Source organism: Entelurus aequoreus, linkage group LG08 (genome assembly GCF_033978785.1).
Source record: "Entelurus aequoreus isolate RoL-2023_Sb linkage group LG08, RoL_Eaeq_v1.1, whole genome shotgun sequence".
Classification (NCBI taxonomy): Eukaryota; Metazoa; Chordata; class Actinopteri; order Syngnathiformes; family Syngnathidae; genus Entelurus; species Entelurus aequoreus.
Genome location: NC_084738.1, coordinates 40,867,414 through 40,887,063, shown reverse-complemented (window position 1 = coordinate 40,887,063; position 19,650 = coordinate 40,867,414). Strand labels below are relative to the sequence as shown.

The 19,650-nt window shown below is 39.8% G+C and overlaps 1 protein-coding gene across 2 annotated transcripts in view; it reads left to right on the top strand.

Annotated features, from left to right (window-relative positions):
* The window catches only part of LOC133655883 (nucleoside diphosphate kinase A-like), a 9,754-nt gene extending 2,105 nt beyond the window's left edge, over positions 1 to 7,649 (top strand). For both annotated transcript variants that reach the window (XM_062056482.1, XM_062056481.1), the window contains exons 2-5: positions 1 to 132; positions 4,176 to 4,277; positions 4,351 to 4,463; positions 7,263 to 7,649. The exon at positions 1 to 132 is cut by the window's left edge and continues 1 nt beyond it. In XM_062056482.1, coding sequence (XP_061912466.1) covers positions 4 to 132; positions 4,176 to 4,277; positions 4,351 to 4,463; positions 7,263 to 7,377 — 459 coding nt within the window. In that variant the 5' untranslated portion in view covers positions 1 to 3 and the 3' untranslated portion in view covers positions 7,378 to 7,649. The remainder of the gene's footprint in view (positions 133 to 4,175; positions 4,278 to 4,350; positions 4,464 to 7,262) is intronic.
* The last annotated feature ends 12,001 nt before the right edge of the window (positions 7,650 to 19,650 follow it).

Sequence of the window (19,650 nt, the reverse complement as noted above, 5' to 3'; positions counted from 1 at the left end):
ATCATGGCAGAGCCGCAGGAGCGCACCTTTATTGCCATCAAGCCTGATGGTGTGCAGAGAGGCATCATTGGGGAGGTCATTTCTAGATTTGAAAGGAAAGGTTTCAAATTGATTGGCATGAAAATGGTTCAAGTAAGTCGATCCTCTGTTGTGCATTGGTTATTTTTAAAAATATAGATGTATTTTATGTTCTGATAACTGACTTATTACTTCCGTAGTGAAACCTGGCAATAGTTCCCTTTTTAAGTCAAGTGTTTGCATACTTGACAGCGGGTAGTGACTGAAAACATGTGAGCTGATTAGCAGCAGAGTCTATTCTTGACACTAGCATCTTGGATAATCGAGTCAGAGCCAGTCAGCTTAAACTGTTCATTTGCAAACCTTTTCAAGGACTTTTCAATTTGCTACTTTCTAAAGCGCTCAATGCTAAAATGTCAAACAGTTTCATCTACTTTTTACTCAATTGAGATGGATAAAATCAGACAATTTGTAGGTGGGAACATCTTTGTGAACACGGTTATTGCTGTCCTGAATTCTCACAAAGCAATTTTCTTACTTTTTGCAAATATGTGCCGTATATCTTCATATGAGTGGGACTTTAATTTAGGCAATTTGACCATTTAATGTAGATTCCCATACTAGTATATTTGGGGTGGGGAGCATTTTGATGTATTTTATTTTGTAAAGAGGTTAAAAACCAATTCAGGTAGGTGTATCCCCCCCCCCCTGCTTTTTAAAGAACCTATTGAATACAAATGACAAAGATAATTCAGAATAGTTTTTTCTTTTATTTAAAGGCCTACTGAAATGTTTTTTTTTTTATTTAAACGGGAATAGCAGATCCATTCTATGTGTCATACTTGATCATTTCGCGATATTGCCATATTTTTGCTGAAAGGATTTAATAGAGAAAATCGACGATAAAGTTTGCAACTTTTGCTCGCTGATAAAAAAAAAGCCTTGCCTGTACCGGAAGTAGCGTGACGTCGCAGGAGCTAGTATTCCTCACAATTCCCCATTGTTTACAATGGAGCGAGAGAGATTCGGACCGAGAAAGTGATGATTACCCCATTAATTTGAGCGAGGATGAAAGATTCGTAGGTGAGGAACGTTACAGTGAAGGACTTGAGAGACAGTGATGGACGTATCTTTTTTCGCTCTGACCGTAACTTAGGTACAAGCTGGCTCATTGGATTCCACACTCTCCTTTTTTTATTGTGGATCACGGATTTGTATGTTAAACCACCTCGGATACTATATCCTCTTGAAAATGAGAGTCGAGAACGCAAAATGGACATTCAGTGCCTTTTATCTCCACGACAATACATCGGCGAAATGCTTTAGCTTCGAGCTAACGTGATAGCATCGTGCTTTAACTGCATATAGAAACAAAAAAATAAACCTCTGACTGGAAGGATAGATAGAAAATCAACAATACTATTAAACCGTGGACATGTAAATACACGGTTAATGCTTTCCAGGCTGGCGAAGGTTAACAATGCTGTGCTAACGACGCCATTGAAGCTAACTTAGCAACGGGACCTCACAGAGCTATGCTAAAAACATTAGCTCTCCACCTACGCCAGCCAGCCCTCATCTACTCATCAACACCCGTGCTCACCTGCGTTCCAGCGATCGGCAGAAGGACGAAGGACTTCACCCGATGCGTTTGGCGGCCCGGAGACGTAGGAAGTCAAGGTGAGGTCGGCGGCTAGCGCGGCTAGCGCTCCAACAAAGTCCTCCTGGTTGTGTTGCTGTAGTCCGCTGCTAATACACCGATCCCACCTACAACTTTCTTCTTTGCAGCCTTCATTGTTCATTAAACAAATTGCAAAAGATGTCCAAAATACTGTGGAATTATGAAACGAAAACAGAGCTTTTTGTATAGGATTCTACGGGTACCATAACTTCCGTTACTCTGACTTCGTCACGCGCATACGTCATACCGCGACGTTTCAGCCGGATATTTTCCGGGAAGTTTTAAAAGTCACTTTATAAGTTAACCCGGCCGTATTGGCATGTGTTGCAATGTTAAGATTTCATCGTTCATATATAAACTATCAGACTGCGTGGTCGGTAGTAGTAGGTTTCAGTAGGCCTTTAAACAAAAACGAGTAGTTTGAAATGATGCTGCAAAATTCTTATGTTGTAAAGTGTGCTTTTTATACTAGCAATAAATTGTAGTTTTTATGGAGTAAGTTTCTATCTATCCATTTCCTACCGCTTGTTTCTCTAGGGTTGTGGGGCGGGGGGCTGGAGCCTATCCCAGCTGCATTCGGGCGGAAGGCGGGGTACAAATTTCAAATAATTAAATTAAGAGCTTCCCTTGGGCAGCAATACTTCTGCTTGAATAGAATAATTATGTTGACAAAATGTTGATTGCGCTATGCATTTTGCTTCTTTCTGATCATGCATACCTGCTGTAAATGACTCCACCATAGTAAGGTGACTTTTAGTCCGTATTTTGCTTGTTGCGTCTTGTTTGCCTCGTAAAAAGTTATATTTCTAGCACTCTGCTTGTTGTGCTGCTGCCTTTGTGAAACAAACTTTGCAGGGTGCAGTCACTTGTTTCACGTCTGTTGCCGCAAAACCACTGACACCTTTCTTTGTAATAAGCGTCTCGCTCTCGTTGCCGTTGGTGTTCACATTATCTATGTGTGCCGCTAGGAAGTAAAGGGACGGTGGAAGCTACGGGAGGAGAAGTAGAAAATAATCGATTTTTATACACTTTAAAAACTTGAATATATTGACTTTGACTGCTTAATTTTTTGTTTATAAGGGAATTACTTATTTCTGTATGCATTGTTTTTTTTGTATTCTATTCTTTTTATAATTGTTAAATATCTGAGTTTTTAGAAAAGCGCTTAAAAAAATTCAGCTTTAAATTAATACATTTAAAAAGACCTTCATGTTAAATTATTACATGACTTTTTTTGTCCGACAAACGCTTGTAAAATAAGATTGTTTATATCAGTTAGCCATAGAATATTGTATGTATACTGTATTAAATCGTTCATACATTGTATTGAAAGGTTTCTTTTTAAATCTTATTGTAACCCATATATCAAATCGTCCATCACAAAGTGTGTAAGAAACTACAATAAAACCTCAATTTCCAAGCTTTATTTGTTCTTGAACATGGTTTGTAGACCTAAAAGTTTGTAATGTAAAGCAGAGTTCCTTAAGAATGAATGTAATAATGAATAAATGGTTCTAGACTCTACAAAAGTCCCTCTTTTCATAGAACTAAACTGTGTATCAAACTAACAAAACATAAGGGCTAATGGTGAACAACCTTTTTTTTAAATCCATAAACAATGTTACAGCAAGATTAACTGTTAACACATTTTACCATGTGTCTGCGAATATGTGGCATTGTTGAACACTCTGGAAATTTCCAAGTGATAAGAGCAGTGGCTTCACGTAGTCACTGCTCGCGTTAGCACAAACTAGTGGTGTTCGGCGATCCTTCAACGGCTCGTCTCCCGGTAGTGCCTTCTCCTTTGTAGTAATAAAGGTCTGCTGTGGCATATCTTTAAGGTCTCATCACATTTAAAGACTTGCTGCGGAACAAAGCCCCCTTTGCTGATAAAATCCTTGAACTGAAGGGGCCACAAGCCGATTCATACGTCGAGACATGGTTGGCACCAGGGCTGCAACCAACAACTAATTTGATAATCGATTAATCTGTCGATTATTACTTTGCTTAATCGGATAAAAGAGACAAACTACATTTCTATCCTTTCCAGTATTTTATTGAAAAAAAACAGCATACTGGCACCATACTTATTTTGATTATTGCTTCTCAGCTGTTTGTAAATGTTGCAGTTTATAAATAAAGTTGTTGTTTTTTTTAAATTGCCTCTGCGCATAGCATAGATCCAATGAATCGATGACTAAATTAATCGCCAACTATTTCTTTAATCGATAAACTGTTGCAGCCCTAGTTGGCACACAGGCGTGTTTGACGTGGTGTAAAGGTTTGTAAGCCAAAAAGGTTGCAAATCGAGGCGTTCGTAAATCGAGGTTCCACTGTACCTCAAAAGTTCCCTAAAGCATTGTTTTTCAGCTTTTTAAAGTTTGTAATTTGCCAAATGTATTGTAAAACGGGCCATAATGTAAATGTCAGCGGGCTGCAAAAACTAATGTACTCTTTCTACATGTTCATGCTGCAGGCAACTGAGGATCTTCTTATGAACCACTACATTGACCTGAAAGACCGACCATTCTTCCCAACACTCATTAATTACATGAGTTCCGGTCCAGTAGTCGCCATGGTAACATTCTGATTACAAAAAGCCTGGTAAAAGTTTGATTGTTTAATCTGTTGTCCTCCGATTAAATTGTCAGGTGTGGGAAGGCAAAGGTGTTGTCAAGACTGGCAGGGTGATGCTTGGTGAAACCAACCCTGCTGACTCTAAACCTGGAACCATCAGAGGAGACTTTTGCATTGATGTCAGCAAGTAAGTGCTAGCTTTTATTAGGCCTGGGCAGATGGTTCGTTAATTAATCAAACTATAAATGAAAATTAACTTTTTAACTTGGATTGATCGATAAATTGCGATGTTTGTGTGTTTTCATTGCCTCTCACTTTCAAACGGGGAACAAGAGAGTTCTCTCTGTGCATCGCTCAATAGTAAAATTAAATGAACAGAGTAAAGCCTCTTGTCATATCACCAATCTTTGTCTCGGCAGGTGCGACTTCTAGCTTACGCACACAGAATGCACGGACATCGACTCGCTAGTCCAAAGAAACAAGTTAGGCGGAAAAAAGATAATTACAAAACTTATAGGAATATTTTAGCTTCTAACTGAGTGAGCTACACAACAGACGACAGAGTATGCTGTGATGGTAGGCCTAGGCCAATATTCGGTAAGTCAATTAACCGGCTATAAATTAAAAATAAGTCGGTAAGTTTTCCAGTGTCTATAAATCGCTTTATGTACGCTTCTAGAGAATTCGTGCTTTTTATCAGTTTCAGCAGCTGCGTGCGTTTGTGCTAAAGCTGAGTGAAAGGAAGGGGGTGAATAGTCTTGTCTTTCATTAAGTGTCTTCGACTCTGTGTGGCAAAGCGATGCTGCTGGCCCGCTAGCATCACATAGTGTTTAGCGAACGAGACGGTCTGCAAAGGCGGTCTTTTGCATCGGTTTTTGCGGCTGCAAGTGTTTGAACTACAAATAGAAGGTAGTATTAATAATAACCACTGTAAAACTCACGACGGTTAAATATTAAATTAAAATGATTGAAAAACCGTCATTCATAACTGCACTTTGATGATGCTATCTTGCTTGCTAGCTTGTAAACAACAGACATTAACGTCTTTCCCCATTACGAAACATTGTTCCCCCATCTAAACTTGTAGAAACACATTGTCTAAACAACTGAGCAACAGTATTCACATTAAACATGAAGGATGTGCTGATTTTGCACAAAGTGATCGATAAACTCCACAAGTTGAAACAGACTGACATTGACTCAGTTCAACAGGAAGTGAACTCACGTGACGTCCCATTTAAAACTGGAAATGAAACAACTGATCACTCTTTATAATTTAAAGTGGAAGAAGATAAACATATTAAAACACACAAAAACAATATGGCTCTTATGAAGCCAGAACAATATTTGATGATTCCTCTGCCAAAAAAGTATATTGTGTGGCTATTTATTTTAGTTATAAAAAACAAACTTGGTTAAAAGATTTTAGTGTATAAGTACTTCTTAAGCACATTGAGCAATACCGCAATAATTAACATGATCATTTTGTTCACAACAACTTTATTTAGCCATTGTGTTTATTTTTTTGGTTGTGTATACAGTATTTGAGGGTCTCCCACTTAGAAGCCATTTTATTGATTTTGTTTGATTTTTATTCAAGTGCAAAATGTTGCACTTTAACATTTTTGTGCAGAATTTTTTTCAGATACAAATAAAATAAACTGAAATATTCCCACATTTGTGTGGTGGCATTTGGTCTGTGATCATTTTGTCCATGTTAGCTGCTACATGCTAAGTAGTTGGAGTGTGTGATGCTAGCAGGCCAGCGGCCCCGCCTTGCCACACACGTTCCAGCGAGGAATACTTCTATGGTACAAACGTGCGTCACGAGGAAAAGCATGACTGCGATTTATCGACGCTGGTAAACTTACCGACTTTAATTTTCATAATTTTTTTTTATTTTCAATTGACTTATTCAATATCGGCCCAGACCTACGTATACCTGCAGCACTGGTTTAAAACCAGTTTTAGTTTAAACTTCTTTCAAACGTCAGAATGTGATAAAGGTTTTTACATGGGTCTTAAAAAGCTTCTCACCAAAATTCATGCAATAAATGAAGTGCTTTTAAAGTCATGACTAACCCTGCATATATAGTATACCTATTAGAGATGCGCGGTTTGCGGACACAACCGCAGATAATCCGCGGGTCGGGCGGATGCATGACGAAAAAAATAGATGTTAAATAGATTCGGTCGGGTGGCGGTTGAACCAATTCGGAAATATATATACATAATTAAATGTTGTTACCCACATACGGAAAAAAAGCAGCACTCTTTGAATAGGAAATTATTCATCAGGCACTGCTGTAGCTGTCATGCCAAATTTCTTCCCCCTACAAAAACTTGACAGCTGCTGGAATCTGAAGAAATCGATTTTTTTCTTTTTGTACAGGCGCGAAACAGGACAGTCGCGTGCAGGTTAAGGACCTCCGGCAACTTTGTGATTTTATTGGACGCAGCCCCGGAAGTAAATGGGGGAGGGAAGGTTTTTGTAGGGGGAAGAAATTTGGCGTGACACAGCACACCACAACAGTAGAAGAAGAAAAAAATAAAAAGATTGCAACGCCGGCAGCAAACGTGGTAAGCAACAAACTAACAATAATAGTCAACACTTTCTTAATGGAAATGACAATAATATCATAATAATGATAAATAATATTATCACGCATTAATATCTCTTAGCCTCTAATGCGTGGCCAAGAGATAATGCGTGGCATGCATTGAATGTCGTTGTTATATAGATAACATATATAACAACGGGCGGGTGGCGGGCGTTTGTGGTTTTGATAAAATGTTAGTTCGGATGGGTGGCGGGTGGATGACGACTTTTGTGATGCGATTGCGGATGAAATAATTGCCTATCCGCGCATCTCTAATACCTATACTCCATTGATTGAGCTTTTGCCAAAGGTGGTGGGAAAGGGGAAATAAGCAGATTTTATTTACCTAGCTTAATTGTTTACTTAATGTTTCTTTTTGTCAACAGAAACATCATCCATGGCAGTGACTCTGTGGAAAGTGCTAAGAAGGAGATTGGCCTGTGGTTCAAAGCAGACGAACTGAGTAGCTACACTAGCTGTGCCTTCAGCTGGCTCTACTGAGTGCTGTCGTGCAAACATGTGCACACTTGGCAGGGACAGAGAGTGTTTTTGCCTCTTTATCAAACAATAGAAAAGAGAAAGTTAGTTTAGATCAATTGCTTTCTGATCTTGAATCCATTGTGTACTTTTTAGGCTCATTCTCCTAAGCATTCCTCAAATGACCATGTTCTGTCCTACGTATACTTCAAATGTCATTCAAATCTGTTGATCTGTTTGTTTTGCCTTGTGTACACCTACAATGGATTTGAAATAAACATGACACAATGACAAAATATTTGCTTGTCATTTTTGTTGAATTGGGCTTCTGTGATGACGCCTGTGGTAAAATTGCTTGCTAGCCAGAGTCAAACTGTCAACAAAACTGTTGCCGAGTCAAATAATATATTTGCATAGAGAAAAGGTGAGCTTTTTAATTCTTCATTGCTTTGTCCTCACGCTTAATTTCTACTGTTTTTCTTGTCTGCAAGTTTGACAGATCACATGTTGCTACTATAAAGATCATCCCGCTGCATCTGCAGACATTTGCTTTCGTCAGATTCCAAAGCATCCTTGGCAGCAATATCAAACTGTTCACTTGTCACTAGGGATGTCTGATAATGGCTTTTTGCCGATATCCGATATTCCGATATTGTCCAACTCTTTAATTACCAATACCGATATCAACCGATACCGATATCAACCGATACCGATATCAACCGATATATACAGTCGTGGAATTAACACATTGTCTAATTTGGACAACCAGGTATGGTGAAGATAAGGTACTTTAAAAAATTAAATAAAATAAGATAAATACATTAAAAACATTTTTCTTGAATAAAAAAGAAAGTAAAACAATATAAAAACAGTTACATAGAAACTAGTAATTAATGAAAATGAGTAACATTAACTGTTAAAGGTTAGTACTATTAGTGGACCAGCAGCACGCACAATCATGTGTGCTTACGGACTGTATCCCTGCAGACTGTATTGATATATATTGATATATAATGTAGGAACCAGAATATTAATAACAGAAAGAAACAACCCTTTTGTGTGAATGAGGAGGGAGGTTTTTTGGGTTGGTGCATTAATTGTAAGTGTATCTTGTGTTTTTTATGTTGATTTAATTAAAAAAACGATACAGATGATAAAAAAAAAAACGATACCGATAATTTCCGATATTACATTTTAACGCATTTATCGGCCGATAATATCGGCAGGCCGATATTATCGGACATCCCTAATTGTCACCTTTTGAAAAGTTCTTCATGTTTTGATCACCCTCTGACCTCATTCTGTTATCCTTGTGAGGAGCATGGCCCATGTGGTAGTGATTCTCCAAACCTGAAGGATGCGGGTTTGATCACCAGTACCCTATGTCAGAGTATCCTTGAGCAAAATACTGAACCTCCAGTTGCTTCTGATGCTGTGTCATTAACTGGTGGCTGTGGTCATATCAAAGCACTTTAAAGTACCTCGAAGGTAGAAAAGCGTATTGACCTTCGAAAGAGCAGCTAGGATTTTCATTAGTTGTCTTTGGCAGCAGTCCAACTGTTGCACAGGGATTGCAGCATTTTACCCTGTAAAAAAAAATACTAGGATTTAACTTTTTTTTTTTCACAGTAAAATCCTGTAATCAATTTACTGTAAAAATTGTGACGACTGACACCCTCATATTTTACGGCAATTAACTTATTTCACAGTACATGGAATACTGTTATACTCCTGTAAAATCACAACAAATCACTGTACATTCATCAGATTCGTGTCTTAAGGGAGTATGTAGACTACATTGCACACTTGTAGTGTGCTGTTAAAGTGTAATAACAATGAAATGATTGTGAAGTTGCAGTATTAATTTATTGTATTGTATAAGACTACAACTGAAGTGACAGCATTATGTAACTTTACTGAAATTAACTGTAAAAGCACAGCTCCACAGTAAGAGTAAATTACTGTAAATGTTACTGATAGTGATGCAATAATTAGTAATTTGCTGTAAAATTACAATAAAGTTCACAGAGTTAGTATTGCACAGCTGATTGGGAACTCTCTTGTTTGGTCTGGCCTACAGTACTTGCAAATGGCTGCACGGTTTAAACACACCCAGCCTTGCAGAAAGCCCTTCATAGAATTTCTGCGGTTGGTATACTCCAACCTGGCAGTCAGACATGCTGCACAACGTGTTGGAACAATCCTTTTTTGCTGTTGTGGTTTATGGCTGGTGAAAGTAGTTTTGCAAAAAAGCAATATTGATAGACTACGTCCTTGTCATCCTTCACGTCAATAGATTTCACAACAACAAAGTCCGTTCCTAGAGCCCTCATGCGGGCTCCCTCGGCAGGGGATAAAGAATATTTCAAGGATACAGAATTTTGCACGACACCGGTCAACTTCCGGGTGCTGCGGTTGTGGTTTTGAAAATGAAAAATCATCCACTTTTAACACTCTCATCTATACTGATTCTCACGTAGCACATCACAATGATTCTAACAATCTATGGACCGGCCCACCCCTAATTGGTGCATGCTAAAAATGTTTTAATACACCAAATCAAAATAAAGAAGTGAATTCCACGGGTACATAAAGAATATAGGAATTATAATTTGAACTATGAACTGCTTTGAGACTTTATCTTACATCCCACCACCCTGCTGGCCCCACTGTGGACTGGACTCTCACACTATTAACTAGACCCACTCGACGTCCATCGCACTGGTCGCCCGGTGGGGGTGCCCACATCTGCGGTCCCCTCCAAAGTTTCTCATTGTATCCCATTGGGTTGAGTTTTTTCTTGCCTTGATGTCGTTGTGGGTTGTGCAGCCCTTTGAGACACTTTTGATTTAGGTCTATATAAATAAACTTTAATTAATGATTGATTGATTGATTGATACAATAACATTGCATTGACAATGCTGGCGCCTTATGTATTAACCTACCGGTATGCATAGAAAAACTGCCAGATTGTTTGGTAGGACTGAAACTTAGATGTGTAGAACTAGAAAACCACAAATAAAATACTGTTCAGGGGTGTGACAATACGCGCAGACACAAATATTGTTTTTAAGAAAACTAAAGTAATAAAATATGTGACTGAAGATAGACTTTTTTATTTTTATTTAACTCAGTCAAAAACAATACTGGTGCATTTTAAAATATTTTAAGACTTTGCATGCATGACTTAAATCTTAAATCTTCATCAACGGCACAGCGGTGGAGATGGTAAGCAGCACCAAGTTCCTGGGGGTGTAGATAACTGACAATATGACCTGGTCCCTACACATCTTGTAAAAAGAGCTCAGCAGTGCATGCACTTTTTGCGTGGGATGAAAAGAGCACAGCTCCCTCCCCCCATTCTCAGCACATTCTACAGAGGCACTATAGAGAGCCTACTGACCAACTGCATCTCTGTCTGGACTGGAGCCTGCAGTGCCTCAGACCGGAAGTCTCTCCAGAGAGTGGTGAGGACGGCGGAAAAGATCATCAGGACTCCTCTTCCTCCTATCCAGGAGATCGCAAAAAGCCGCTGCCTGACCAGGGCCCAGAAAATCTGCAGACTCCTCCCACCCCCACCAAGGACTGTTTTCAATGCTGGACTCAAGAAAGAGGTTCCGCAGCCTCCGTAGCAGAACCTCCAGGTTCTGTATAAGCTTCTTCCCTCAGGTCGTAAGACTCTTGAACACATTCAAATAATCCCCTCAATTCCCCCCAAAAATGGATTAACTCACTGGAATATAAAGACAATATAACATACATCCATAAACGTGGATGCATATGCAAAGGTGCACTATATTTATCTGTACAGCAATCTATTTATTTATATCTGCACCTTATTGCTCTTTTATCCTGCACTACAACGAGCTAATGCAACAAAATGTTGTTCTTATCTGTACTGTAAAGTTCAAATTTGAATGACAATAAAAAGGAAGTCTAAAGTCTGAAGTCTAAAGTCTTAAACATGAGTCTTGACTTCTTTTCACAAACAGAAACTGACTTTGTGGCGGCAACTTGAGAAACTTCTGCCTTGTGCTGGCCAAATGGGTTTTCTCTTAAAGAAATATTGTCATATTTTAATCTTTTCACACTCCTACGTAATGCGAGTGTGACCAAAGAAAATAAACATTTGCCTGTTGAATCAGAGGAAAGAGCAGCCGCAGGAATAAAAATACAAGTCAGTGCCAAAAAAAAATTGTAATGGTTTAAAGAAACAAATTGTGTGAATCTAGAGAGGACAAGCAACAACCCACTTTAACCATGGATCATGGGGTACACACCACTCAGTGATATTACTCCTGGTGCAGACACAGACCGGGGGGAGTGTTGAAGGTAATAATAATAATAATAATAATAATGGATTAGATTTATATAGTGCTTTTCTAGACACTCAAAGCGCTTCACAGAGAAGTGAGAACCCATCATTCATTCACACCTGGGGGTGGTAAGCTACTTTTGTAGCCACAGCTGCCCTGACGGTGTGACAGCAGTGCTGCAAACTTGGGTAAGACACTACCAGATCCAAAAAATGAAATGAAGGATCAACTGACAAACATTGCAGTCAGTTTGCATCATGCACATCACAAATAAATACATTTTAAAATGTTGAATGATGATGTGGTAAATTATACCGTCTACAATTTTCTTATAGGATTGATGACGCAAATTTACCGGACTACCATTTATCATTATGAATATACATGTCTGCTGAAATGTCATATAATCTGATGAGACTTGGATGTTCGACAAAATATGGTTAGCAGGGGCTACTTCTGTGAGTGTTGTAATTTTAATTTCTTCAATTATTCGCTTAAATTATTATACCTTTGGAATCCGATATGAATTGTTTCCCCTAGTTATTTTCATTTTGCGCATATTGTTTCAATGTAGACTTCCATCCATCCATTTTCTACCGCTTGTCCCGTTCGGGGTCGCGGGGGTGCTGGAGTCTCAGTATCTCAGCTGCATTCGGGCGGAAGGCGGGGTACACCCTGGACAAGTCGCCACCTCATCACAGGGCCAACACAGATACTTTTACATAGATGTAGGAGCTATAATTGCTCGCTGAGGGTTTAGTCAGAAAGTGTCATACCGAAGTTACAAAGTTTATGGAGTCCCGCTGCTGGTCTTTGTTTTTTAGGACCAGCCTGGGGAGGATTAGGTGTGTTTTTTTGTTATTTTGTTTTTTGTTGTTTTCTCTGTTAAGGGTTTATGTTTCGGGGAATGTGAGCTATGAGTCCTGCAGATTTCTATTTATTAATACTGTCATTCAGTACATTTTACTATACTACCCTTCATTAAAGGCCTACTGAAACCCACTACTACCGACCACGCAGTCTGATAGTTTGTATATCAATGATGAAATCTTAACATTGCAACACATGCCAATACGGCCGGGTTAACTTATAAAGTGCAATTTTAAATTTCCCGGCAAACTTCCGGCTGAAAATGTTTCGATATGATGACGTTTGTGCGTGACGTCAATCGTTGAAACGGAAGTATTCGGAGTCCATTGAATCCAATACAAAAAGCTCTGTTTTCATCTCAAAATTCCACAGTATTCTGGACATCTGTGTTGGTGAATCTTTTGCAATTTGTTTAATGAACAATGGAGACTGCAAAGAAGAAAGTTGTAGGTGGGATCGGTGTATTAGCGGCGGACTACAGCAACACAACCAGGAGGACTTTGAGATGGATAGCAGACGCGCTAGCCGCCGACCTCTCTTTGACTTCCTCCGTCTCTGGGCCGCCGACCGCATCAGTGATCGGGTGAAGTCCTTCGTCGTACCGTCGATCGCTGGAACGCAGGTGAGCACGGGTCGTGATGAACAGATGAGAGCTGGCGTAGGCGCAGAGCTAATGTTTTTAGCATAGCTCTGTCGAGGTTCCGTAGCTAAGTTAGCTTCAATGGCGTCGTTAGCAACAGCATTGCTAAGCTTCGCCAAGCTGGAAAGCATTAACCGTGTAGTTACATGTCCAGAGTTTGGTAGTATTGTTGATCTTCTGTCTATCCTTCCAGTCAGGGGCTTATTTGTTTTGTTTCTATATGCAGTTAAGCCAGATGCTATCACGTTAGCTCAGTAGCTAAAGTGCTTCACCGATGTATTGTCGTGGAGATAAAAGTCACTGTGAATGTCCATTTCGCATTCTCGACTCTCATTTTCAAGAGGATATAGTATCCGAGGTGGTTTGAAATACAAATCCGTGATCCACAATAGAAAAAGGAGAAAGTGTCGAATCCAATGAACCCTTGTACCTAAGTTACGGTCAGAGCGAAAAAAGATATGTCCTGCACTGCATTGTAATCCTTCACTCTCACGATCCTCATCCACAAATCTTTCATCCTCGCTCAAATTAATGGGGTAATCGTCGCTTCCTCGGTCCAAATCTCTCTCGCTGCATTGTAAACAATGGGGAAATGTGAGCAGCCCTTCCTCCTCTGACGTCACGCTACTTCCGGTATAGAGGCTTTGCAGTCACGTGGTTTTATCACGTGACTTTGTGTTACGCTGCCATCTTGCCGGTCAACCGGTCAGCTCGTTCCTACGTGTTCGCACAGATTCAGTTTGATTTCTGCGCTACATTTTCACCGATTTCATCCGCATTATGGCTGATTTGCTATCCAATGAAGTTGTGCATTTGGATGAAGAGTCCAAGAAACGTTACCAAGAGAAGTTGAACCTTGTTGGCACAACGGATCCGTACCTTTTACCGAGAAGCATGCTAAAATCACCTGAGCATTTTACAACAGCCGACCTGCATAATCTCTCATATCCAGACATTTATAATTTCCTCGTCGATTCACCATCTCCGTACACTGGAAAGGACCTTAAAGGCCTACTGAAACCCACTACTACCGACCACGCAGTCTGATAGTTTATATATCAATGATGAAATCTTAACATTATAACACATGCCAATACGGCCGGGTTAACTTATAAAGTGACATTTTAAATTTGCCGCTAAACTTCCGGTTCGAAACGCCTTTGAGGATGACGTATGCGTGTGACGTAGCCCGGCAAACACGGGTATGCCTTCCACATTGAAGCCGATACGAAAAAGCTCTGTTTTCATTTCATAATTCCACAGTATTCTGGACATCTGTGTTCGTGAATCTGTTTCAATCATGTTCATTGCATTATGGAGAAGGAAGCCGAGCAAGCAAAGAAGAAAGTTGTCGGTGCGAAATGGACGTATTTTTCGAACGTAGTCAGCCACAACAGTACACAGCCGGCGCTTCTTTGTTTACATTCCCGAAAGATGCAGTCAAGATGGAAGAACTCGGATAACAGAGACTCTAACCAGGAGGACTTTTGATTTGGATACACAGACGCCTGTAGAGAACTGGGACAACACAGACTCTTACCAGGATTACTTTGATTTGGATGACAAAGACGCAGACGTGCTACTGTGAGTATGCAGCTTTGGCTTTTTTTTGCGTATGTACGTAACTTTTTTTAAATATATAAGCTTTATGAACCTTGGGTTAGGTGAACGGTCTTTTGGGCTGAGTGATTGTGTGTGTTGATCATGTGTTTGAATTGTATTGGCGTGTTCTATGGAGCTAGGAGCTAGCAGAGGAGCTAGGAGCTAGCATAACACGTACCGTACCGTACGTGCGCGTCACGTACGTAACTTTTTAAAAATATATAAGCTTTATGAACCTTGGGTTAGGTGAACGGTCTTTTGGGCTAAGTGATTGTGTGTGTTGATCAGGTGTTTGAATTGTATTGGCGTGTTCTATGGAGCTAGGAGCTAGCAGAGGAGCTAGGAGCTAGCATAACAAACACGCAGGTGTTATTATGCAGGATTAATTTGTGGCATATTAAATATAAGCCTGGTTGTGTTGTGGCTAATAGAGTATATATATGTCTTGTGTTTATTTACTGTTGTAGTCATTCCCAGCTGAATATCAGGTCACCCCCGGCTCTCACAGCATCTTCCCTATCTGAATAGCTTCAACTCCCCACTAGTCCTTCACTTGCACTTTACTCATCCACAAATCTTTCATCCTCGCTCAAATTAATGGGGAAATTGTCGCTTTCTCGGTCCGAATCTCTCTCACTTCATGCGGCCATCATTGTAAACAATAGGGAACTTTGCGTATATGTTCAACTGACTACGTCACGCTACTTCCGGTAGGTGCAAGCCTTTTTTTTATCAGATACCAAAAGTTGCAATCTTTATCGTCGTTGTTCTATACTAAATCCTTTCAGCAAAAATATGGCAATATCGCGAAATGATCAAGTATGACACATAGAATAGATCTGCTATCCCCGTTTAAATAAAAAAAAATCATTTCAGTAGGCCTTTAAGGCATACAAGAGTCTGGATGCCTACAAGTATTTTACAACAGGTTTTGTGCATGATGGGCTGATATGGCAGATTCCAAACAAGAATCGATTTCTTCTCATGACCAAGGTAAGGAAAAAGCACACACAGAAGAGCCTACTGTCTGTTTACAAATCCGCGTGGCAGTAACAGTGTGATTGTGAAAAAACTACTGAAGTGATTGTAATGAAAACTCACATTGTTAAGCTGCCTTGCTGCTCTTGCTGCCTTTCTAAAAATGCACCCAGCATTTTCAACAATCATATTTGTATCATCCCATATTGTATTATTTCACATTTTGTGAAACAAATCAGGGGTAAATAGTTTGTTTACATACCTGATATGAAGTGTTCATTGCATATCCTTGTGTAAATCGTAGGTTTCCATCGTTCACGACAAATCTCCGCAATCCATTTATCGCGTTTTTGATGTTTGCCGGGAATCTATAGAAGCTAAGATTTGGTTTATCGCCTCGTCTATTGCTACATCCAACAGCACAGCAGGTTTCAGGTGTTGTTCCTGAAAACGCACCCCTGCCGTAGAATGCACCCCCTGACGCGGATGCGCGCTTACGTCACTCGTTTCGAAAAGTATATCTAAACTCGGCTTTAATGACTGAAGTGGCTGAAATCGCCTCTTTTAAATCGCCTCTTTCGGTTCCCAGCTCAAATAGCAGCAGAACTAACAAGAAAGCGTGTGTGAGTCGTTGACGGGCACTGAACTGGTGACCGCCAAGCTAATGTCACGTGGCTGATGACGTCAGCTGCAAAGCCTCTATAGGCAAGGCTTTTTTTTTATGAGCGACCAAAAGTTGCAAACTTTATCGTCGTTGTTCTCTACTAAATCCTTTCAGCAAAAATATGGCAATATCGCGAAATGATCAAGTATTACACATAGAATGGATCTGCTATCCCCGTTTAAATAAAAAAAAAGTCATTTCAGTAGGCCTTTAAGAGAAACTAGATCTTATGAGACGAGGTCGGCCGACAGCGGAAGCTATCCCGATGGTGAAATGGTTTGCCCGCCACTTTCACACGAATCAACCGACTACGACCAACTACCGACTACGACAGTACCACTGGCTTGTACGGCGTCAAATGGGTGCTACAAATTGTGAGTTCAAATATTTTATTTCTCAATTTTTTCAAGTTTCATACAATTCTTTTAATTTTGACACTACCACGTAAGATATGTTTTGATTGCTGAAGTGGGTTTATTGAATGTTAAATGCACTGAAAAATAGACCGTTTTGTACACTGTTGAGGGGATTAAATCCGCAGTAGTGTGCAACTGTGTTTCTGTATAGTATCTCCAGCCGTGTCCATGTGGTGACATCAATTACAGTATTTTGAGAGGTGAAGTCGGACTAAGTAGGACATCATTGAAGGCCTAGGTGAGAAACGCACGGCCTGCCACTGCCAATGGGGTATATGGCTATTAAATGATACCCTTATAGGTACCATCAAATGCAGGGGTCCCCAAACTACGGCCCGCGGGCTGAATACGGTCCACCAGCGCCCCCCAAAATATTTTTAAAATCAGTTTTTTCTAATCCATTTTCTTCTGCTTGTTACTCTCGGTGTCTCCTAGCTGCTCAGGCAAATCATATTGTCTAAAAATGGATTTCCCCATTGATAACATTGCGCTTGCGCCGCAGTGTCCAGCAAGCATGTGGCAAGTGCGCGCTCTTTCAGTCAATTAGTGCGCGAGGAATATATATATATGTATATATCCATCCATCCATTTTCTACCGCTTGTCCCTTTTGGGGTCACGGGGGGTGCTGGAGCCTATCTCAGCTGCATTCGGTCGGAAGGCGGGGTACACCCTGGACAAGTCGCCACCTCATCACAGGGCCAACACAGATAGACAGACAACATTCACACGGCCAATTTAGTGTTGCCAATCAACCTAACCCCAGGTGCAATATATATATCTATATATATATATAGATATAGATATATAGATATATATTGTTTGACTGTGATAAAAACTGCTGCACTTTAAATGAAGCTGCTAAAATACTGTAACTTGACCGCCCACTGATTTGTAACTCACATACCCTCTATGTATTGTACTTGTATTTTAAATTGCTTATCATTATGTAATTTCGATTTTGTTGTGTATTTTTAATCCTTGCTAATTTTAATTGTGGATGTTAAATGCGCCATAAAAGGACTACAGATGGAAATTAACATGGTGCTAAATCTGGTGCAGCCATCTTCTTAATGTAACTGCACATTGTCTTTCAAATAAACAAATACAACAGCAACGAACATAGCTTATTTGGACACAAAGTTAAATCATGAAATGCAACCTTACCTGAGCAAAAACAATGTATATTTATCTGGGAGAGTCTTGATACTAATTTCCTTGACCCAGCCACACACTAAGAAGTTGTGGACCTCCATACATTTCCAAGTTGCCATTTGTTTTGTAATGTAGAATGGCGTCTGGAGCACATTAGTTTGATATGTCTGGGCACGCGACCGACGTATAATCCTTGATATCACGCGACAAATCTTTTTTTGATAAAGTATAGGGATCTATTCCCGGAATACCAACTGACGCCACATCGACTGCTACTGCCCATTGCTTGTATTCTGACACTTGACTTCTTCCCAGAAGTGAAAACCAGTGGTGGTGGACCAAGCCAAGATGGCTGTTGTACAAGAAGCAGCGTGCCAACAATCAAAAGAGGCTTGAATCTTCCTGCCAAAAGCAGATACAAGCAAAACATTATAATATTATAATAATTACTATGCAATGGAATATATCCCTATACTTGATCAAAAAAAGATTTGTCGAGTGATATCAAGGATTATCAATCAATCAATGAAAGTTTTATTATATAGCCCTAAATCATGAGTGTCTCAAAGGGCTGCTCAAGCCACAACGACATCCTCGGCTCAGATCCCGTCCCGTTATACGTCAGTTCCCGTTGTCAGACATAACAAACTATTTGTGCTCCAGACGCCGTTCTCCACAACAGAACAGATGGAAACTTGGAAAAGCATGGAGGTCTACAACTTCTTCGTGTGTGACTGGTTCAAGGACATTGGTATGAAGACTCGTTTTTGCTCGGTTAAAGTTGCATTTCATGATTTAACTTTGCGTCTACTGATGTTTGTTACTGTTGCAACAAGCATCAGTATTTGAAAGTTGTTTTTTTTGGAAAAGTAACATTACATACATTCCATGGTAACTACTTTCATTTATTAGTTACATCATTAGTGGTTCAATTTTGTAACCAGTAATTGTAACTATGAATAATTACTTTTGTAAAATACATTTTCTTAACATTGGTACCAACACGGTCTATAAACTCGCACACACTTCTCTCTGCTCGAGCTACACGAGGAACACAACACTAGCTCAGTGTTTTGCCCAAGGACACGACGGCAGTAACTAGAATGGCAGAAGCGGGGATTGAACCTGGAACCCTCAAGTTGCTGGCATGGTCGCTCTACCAACTGAGCCACGCCACCTAAATAAAGATAACGCACCTAAATAAATTTGATATCTAAATCAATGCACTTACTTCAGTTGTAGTTACAATTTCAATGCAAAATCATTATTATTATTATTCCAACTGTGTGTCTTATTCAGCATGCCTGTGAGTTCTTGCTGATCGATTTTGCATGCAAGGCTGTTTTTACACATAATCAGCGTTCGCAATGATTTAAGTCTGCAAAAAATATTTTATACCAAATTGAGAAGGGAAGGTTTCGAAACATGTAAGAACACCTGCGTTAAAAGCCTATTTTTTAGGGTAATCACCAATACGCAGTCATATGGATAAGCACACACACGTACGTAACCTTACACACAAATACACATAAAAATGTGTTTTTGCTACACGGCAGAGTGCTGATTGTGACGTAACAACAATAGGATTCACAATGTTATCAGGAAATGATCAGAGACACTTTAGATTGCATTGGTTTAAGCAAGTTATAGCTAACAGA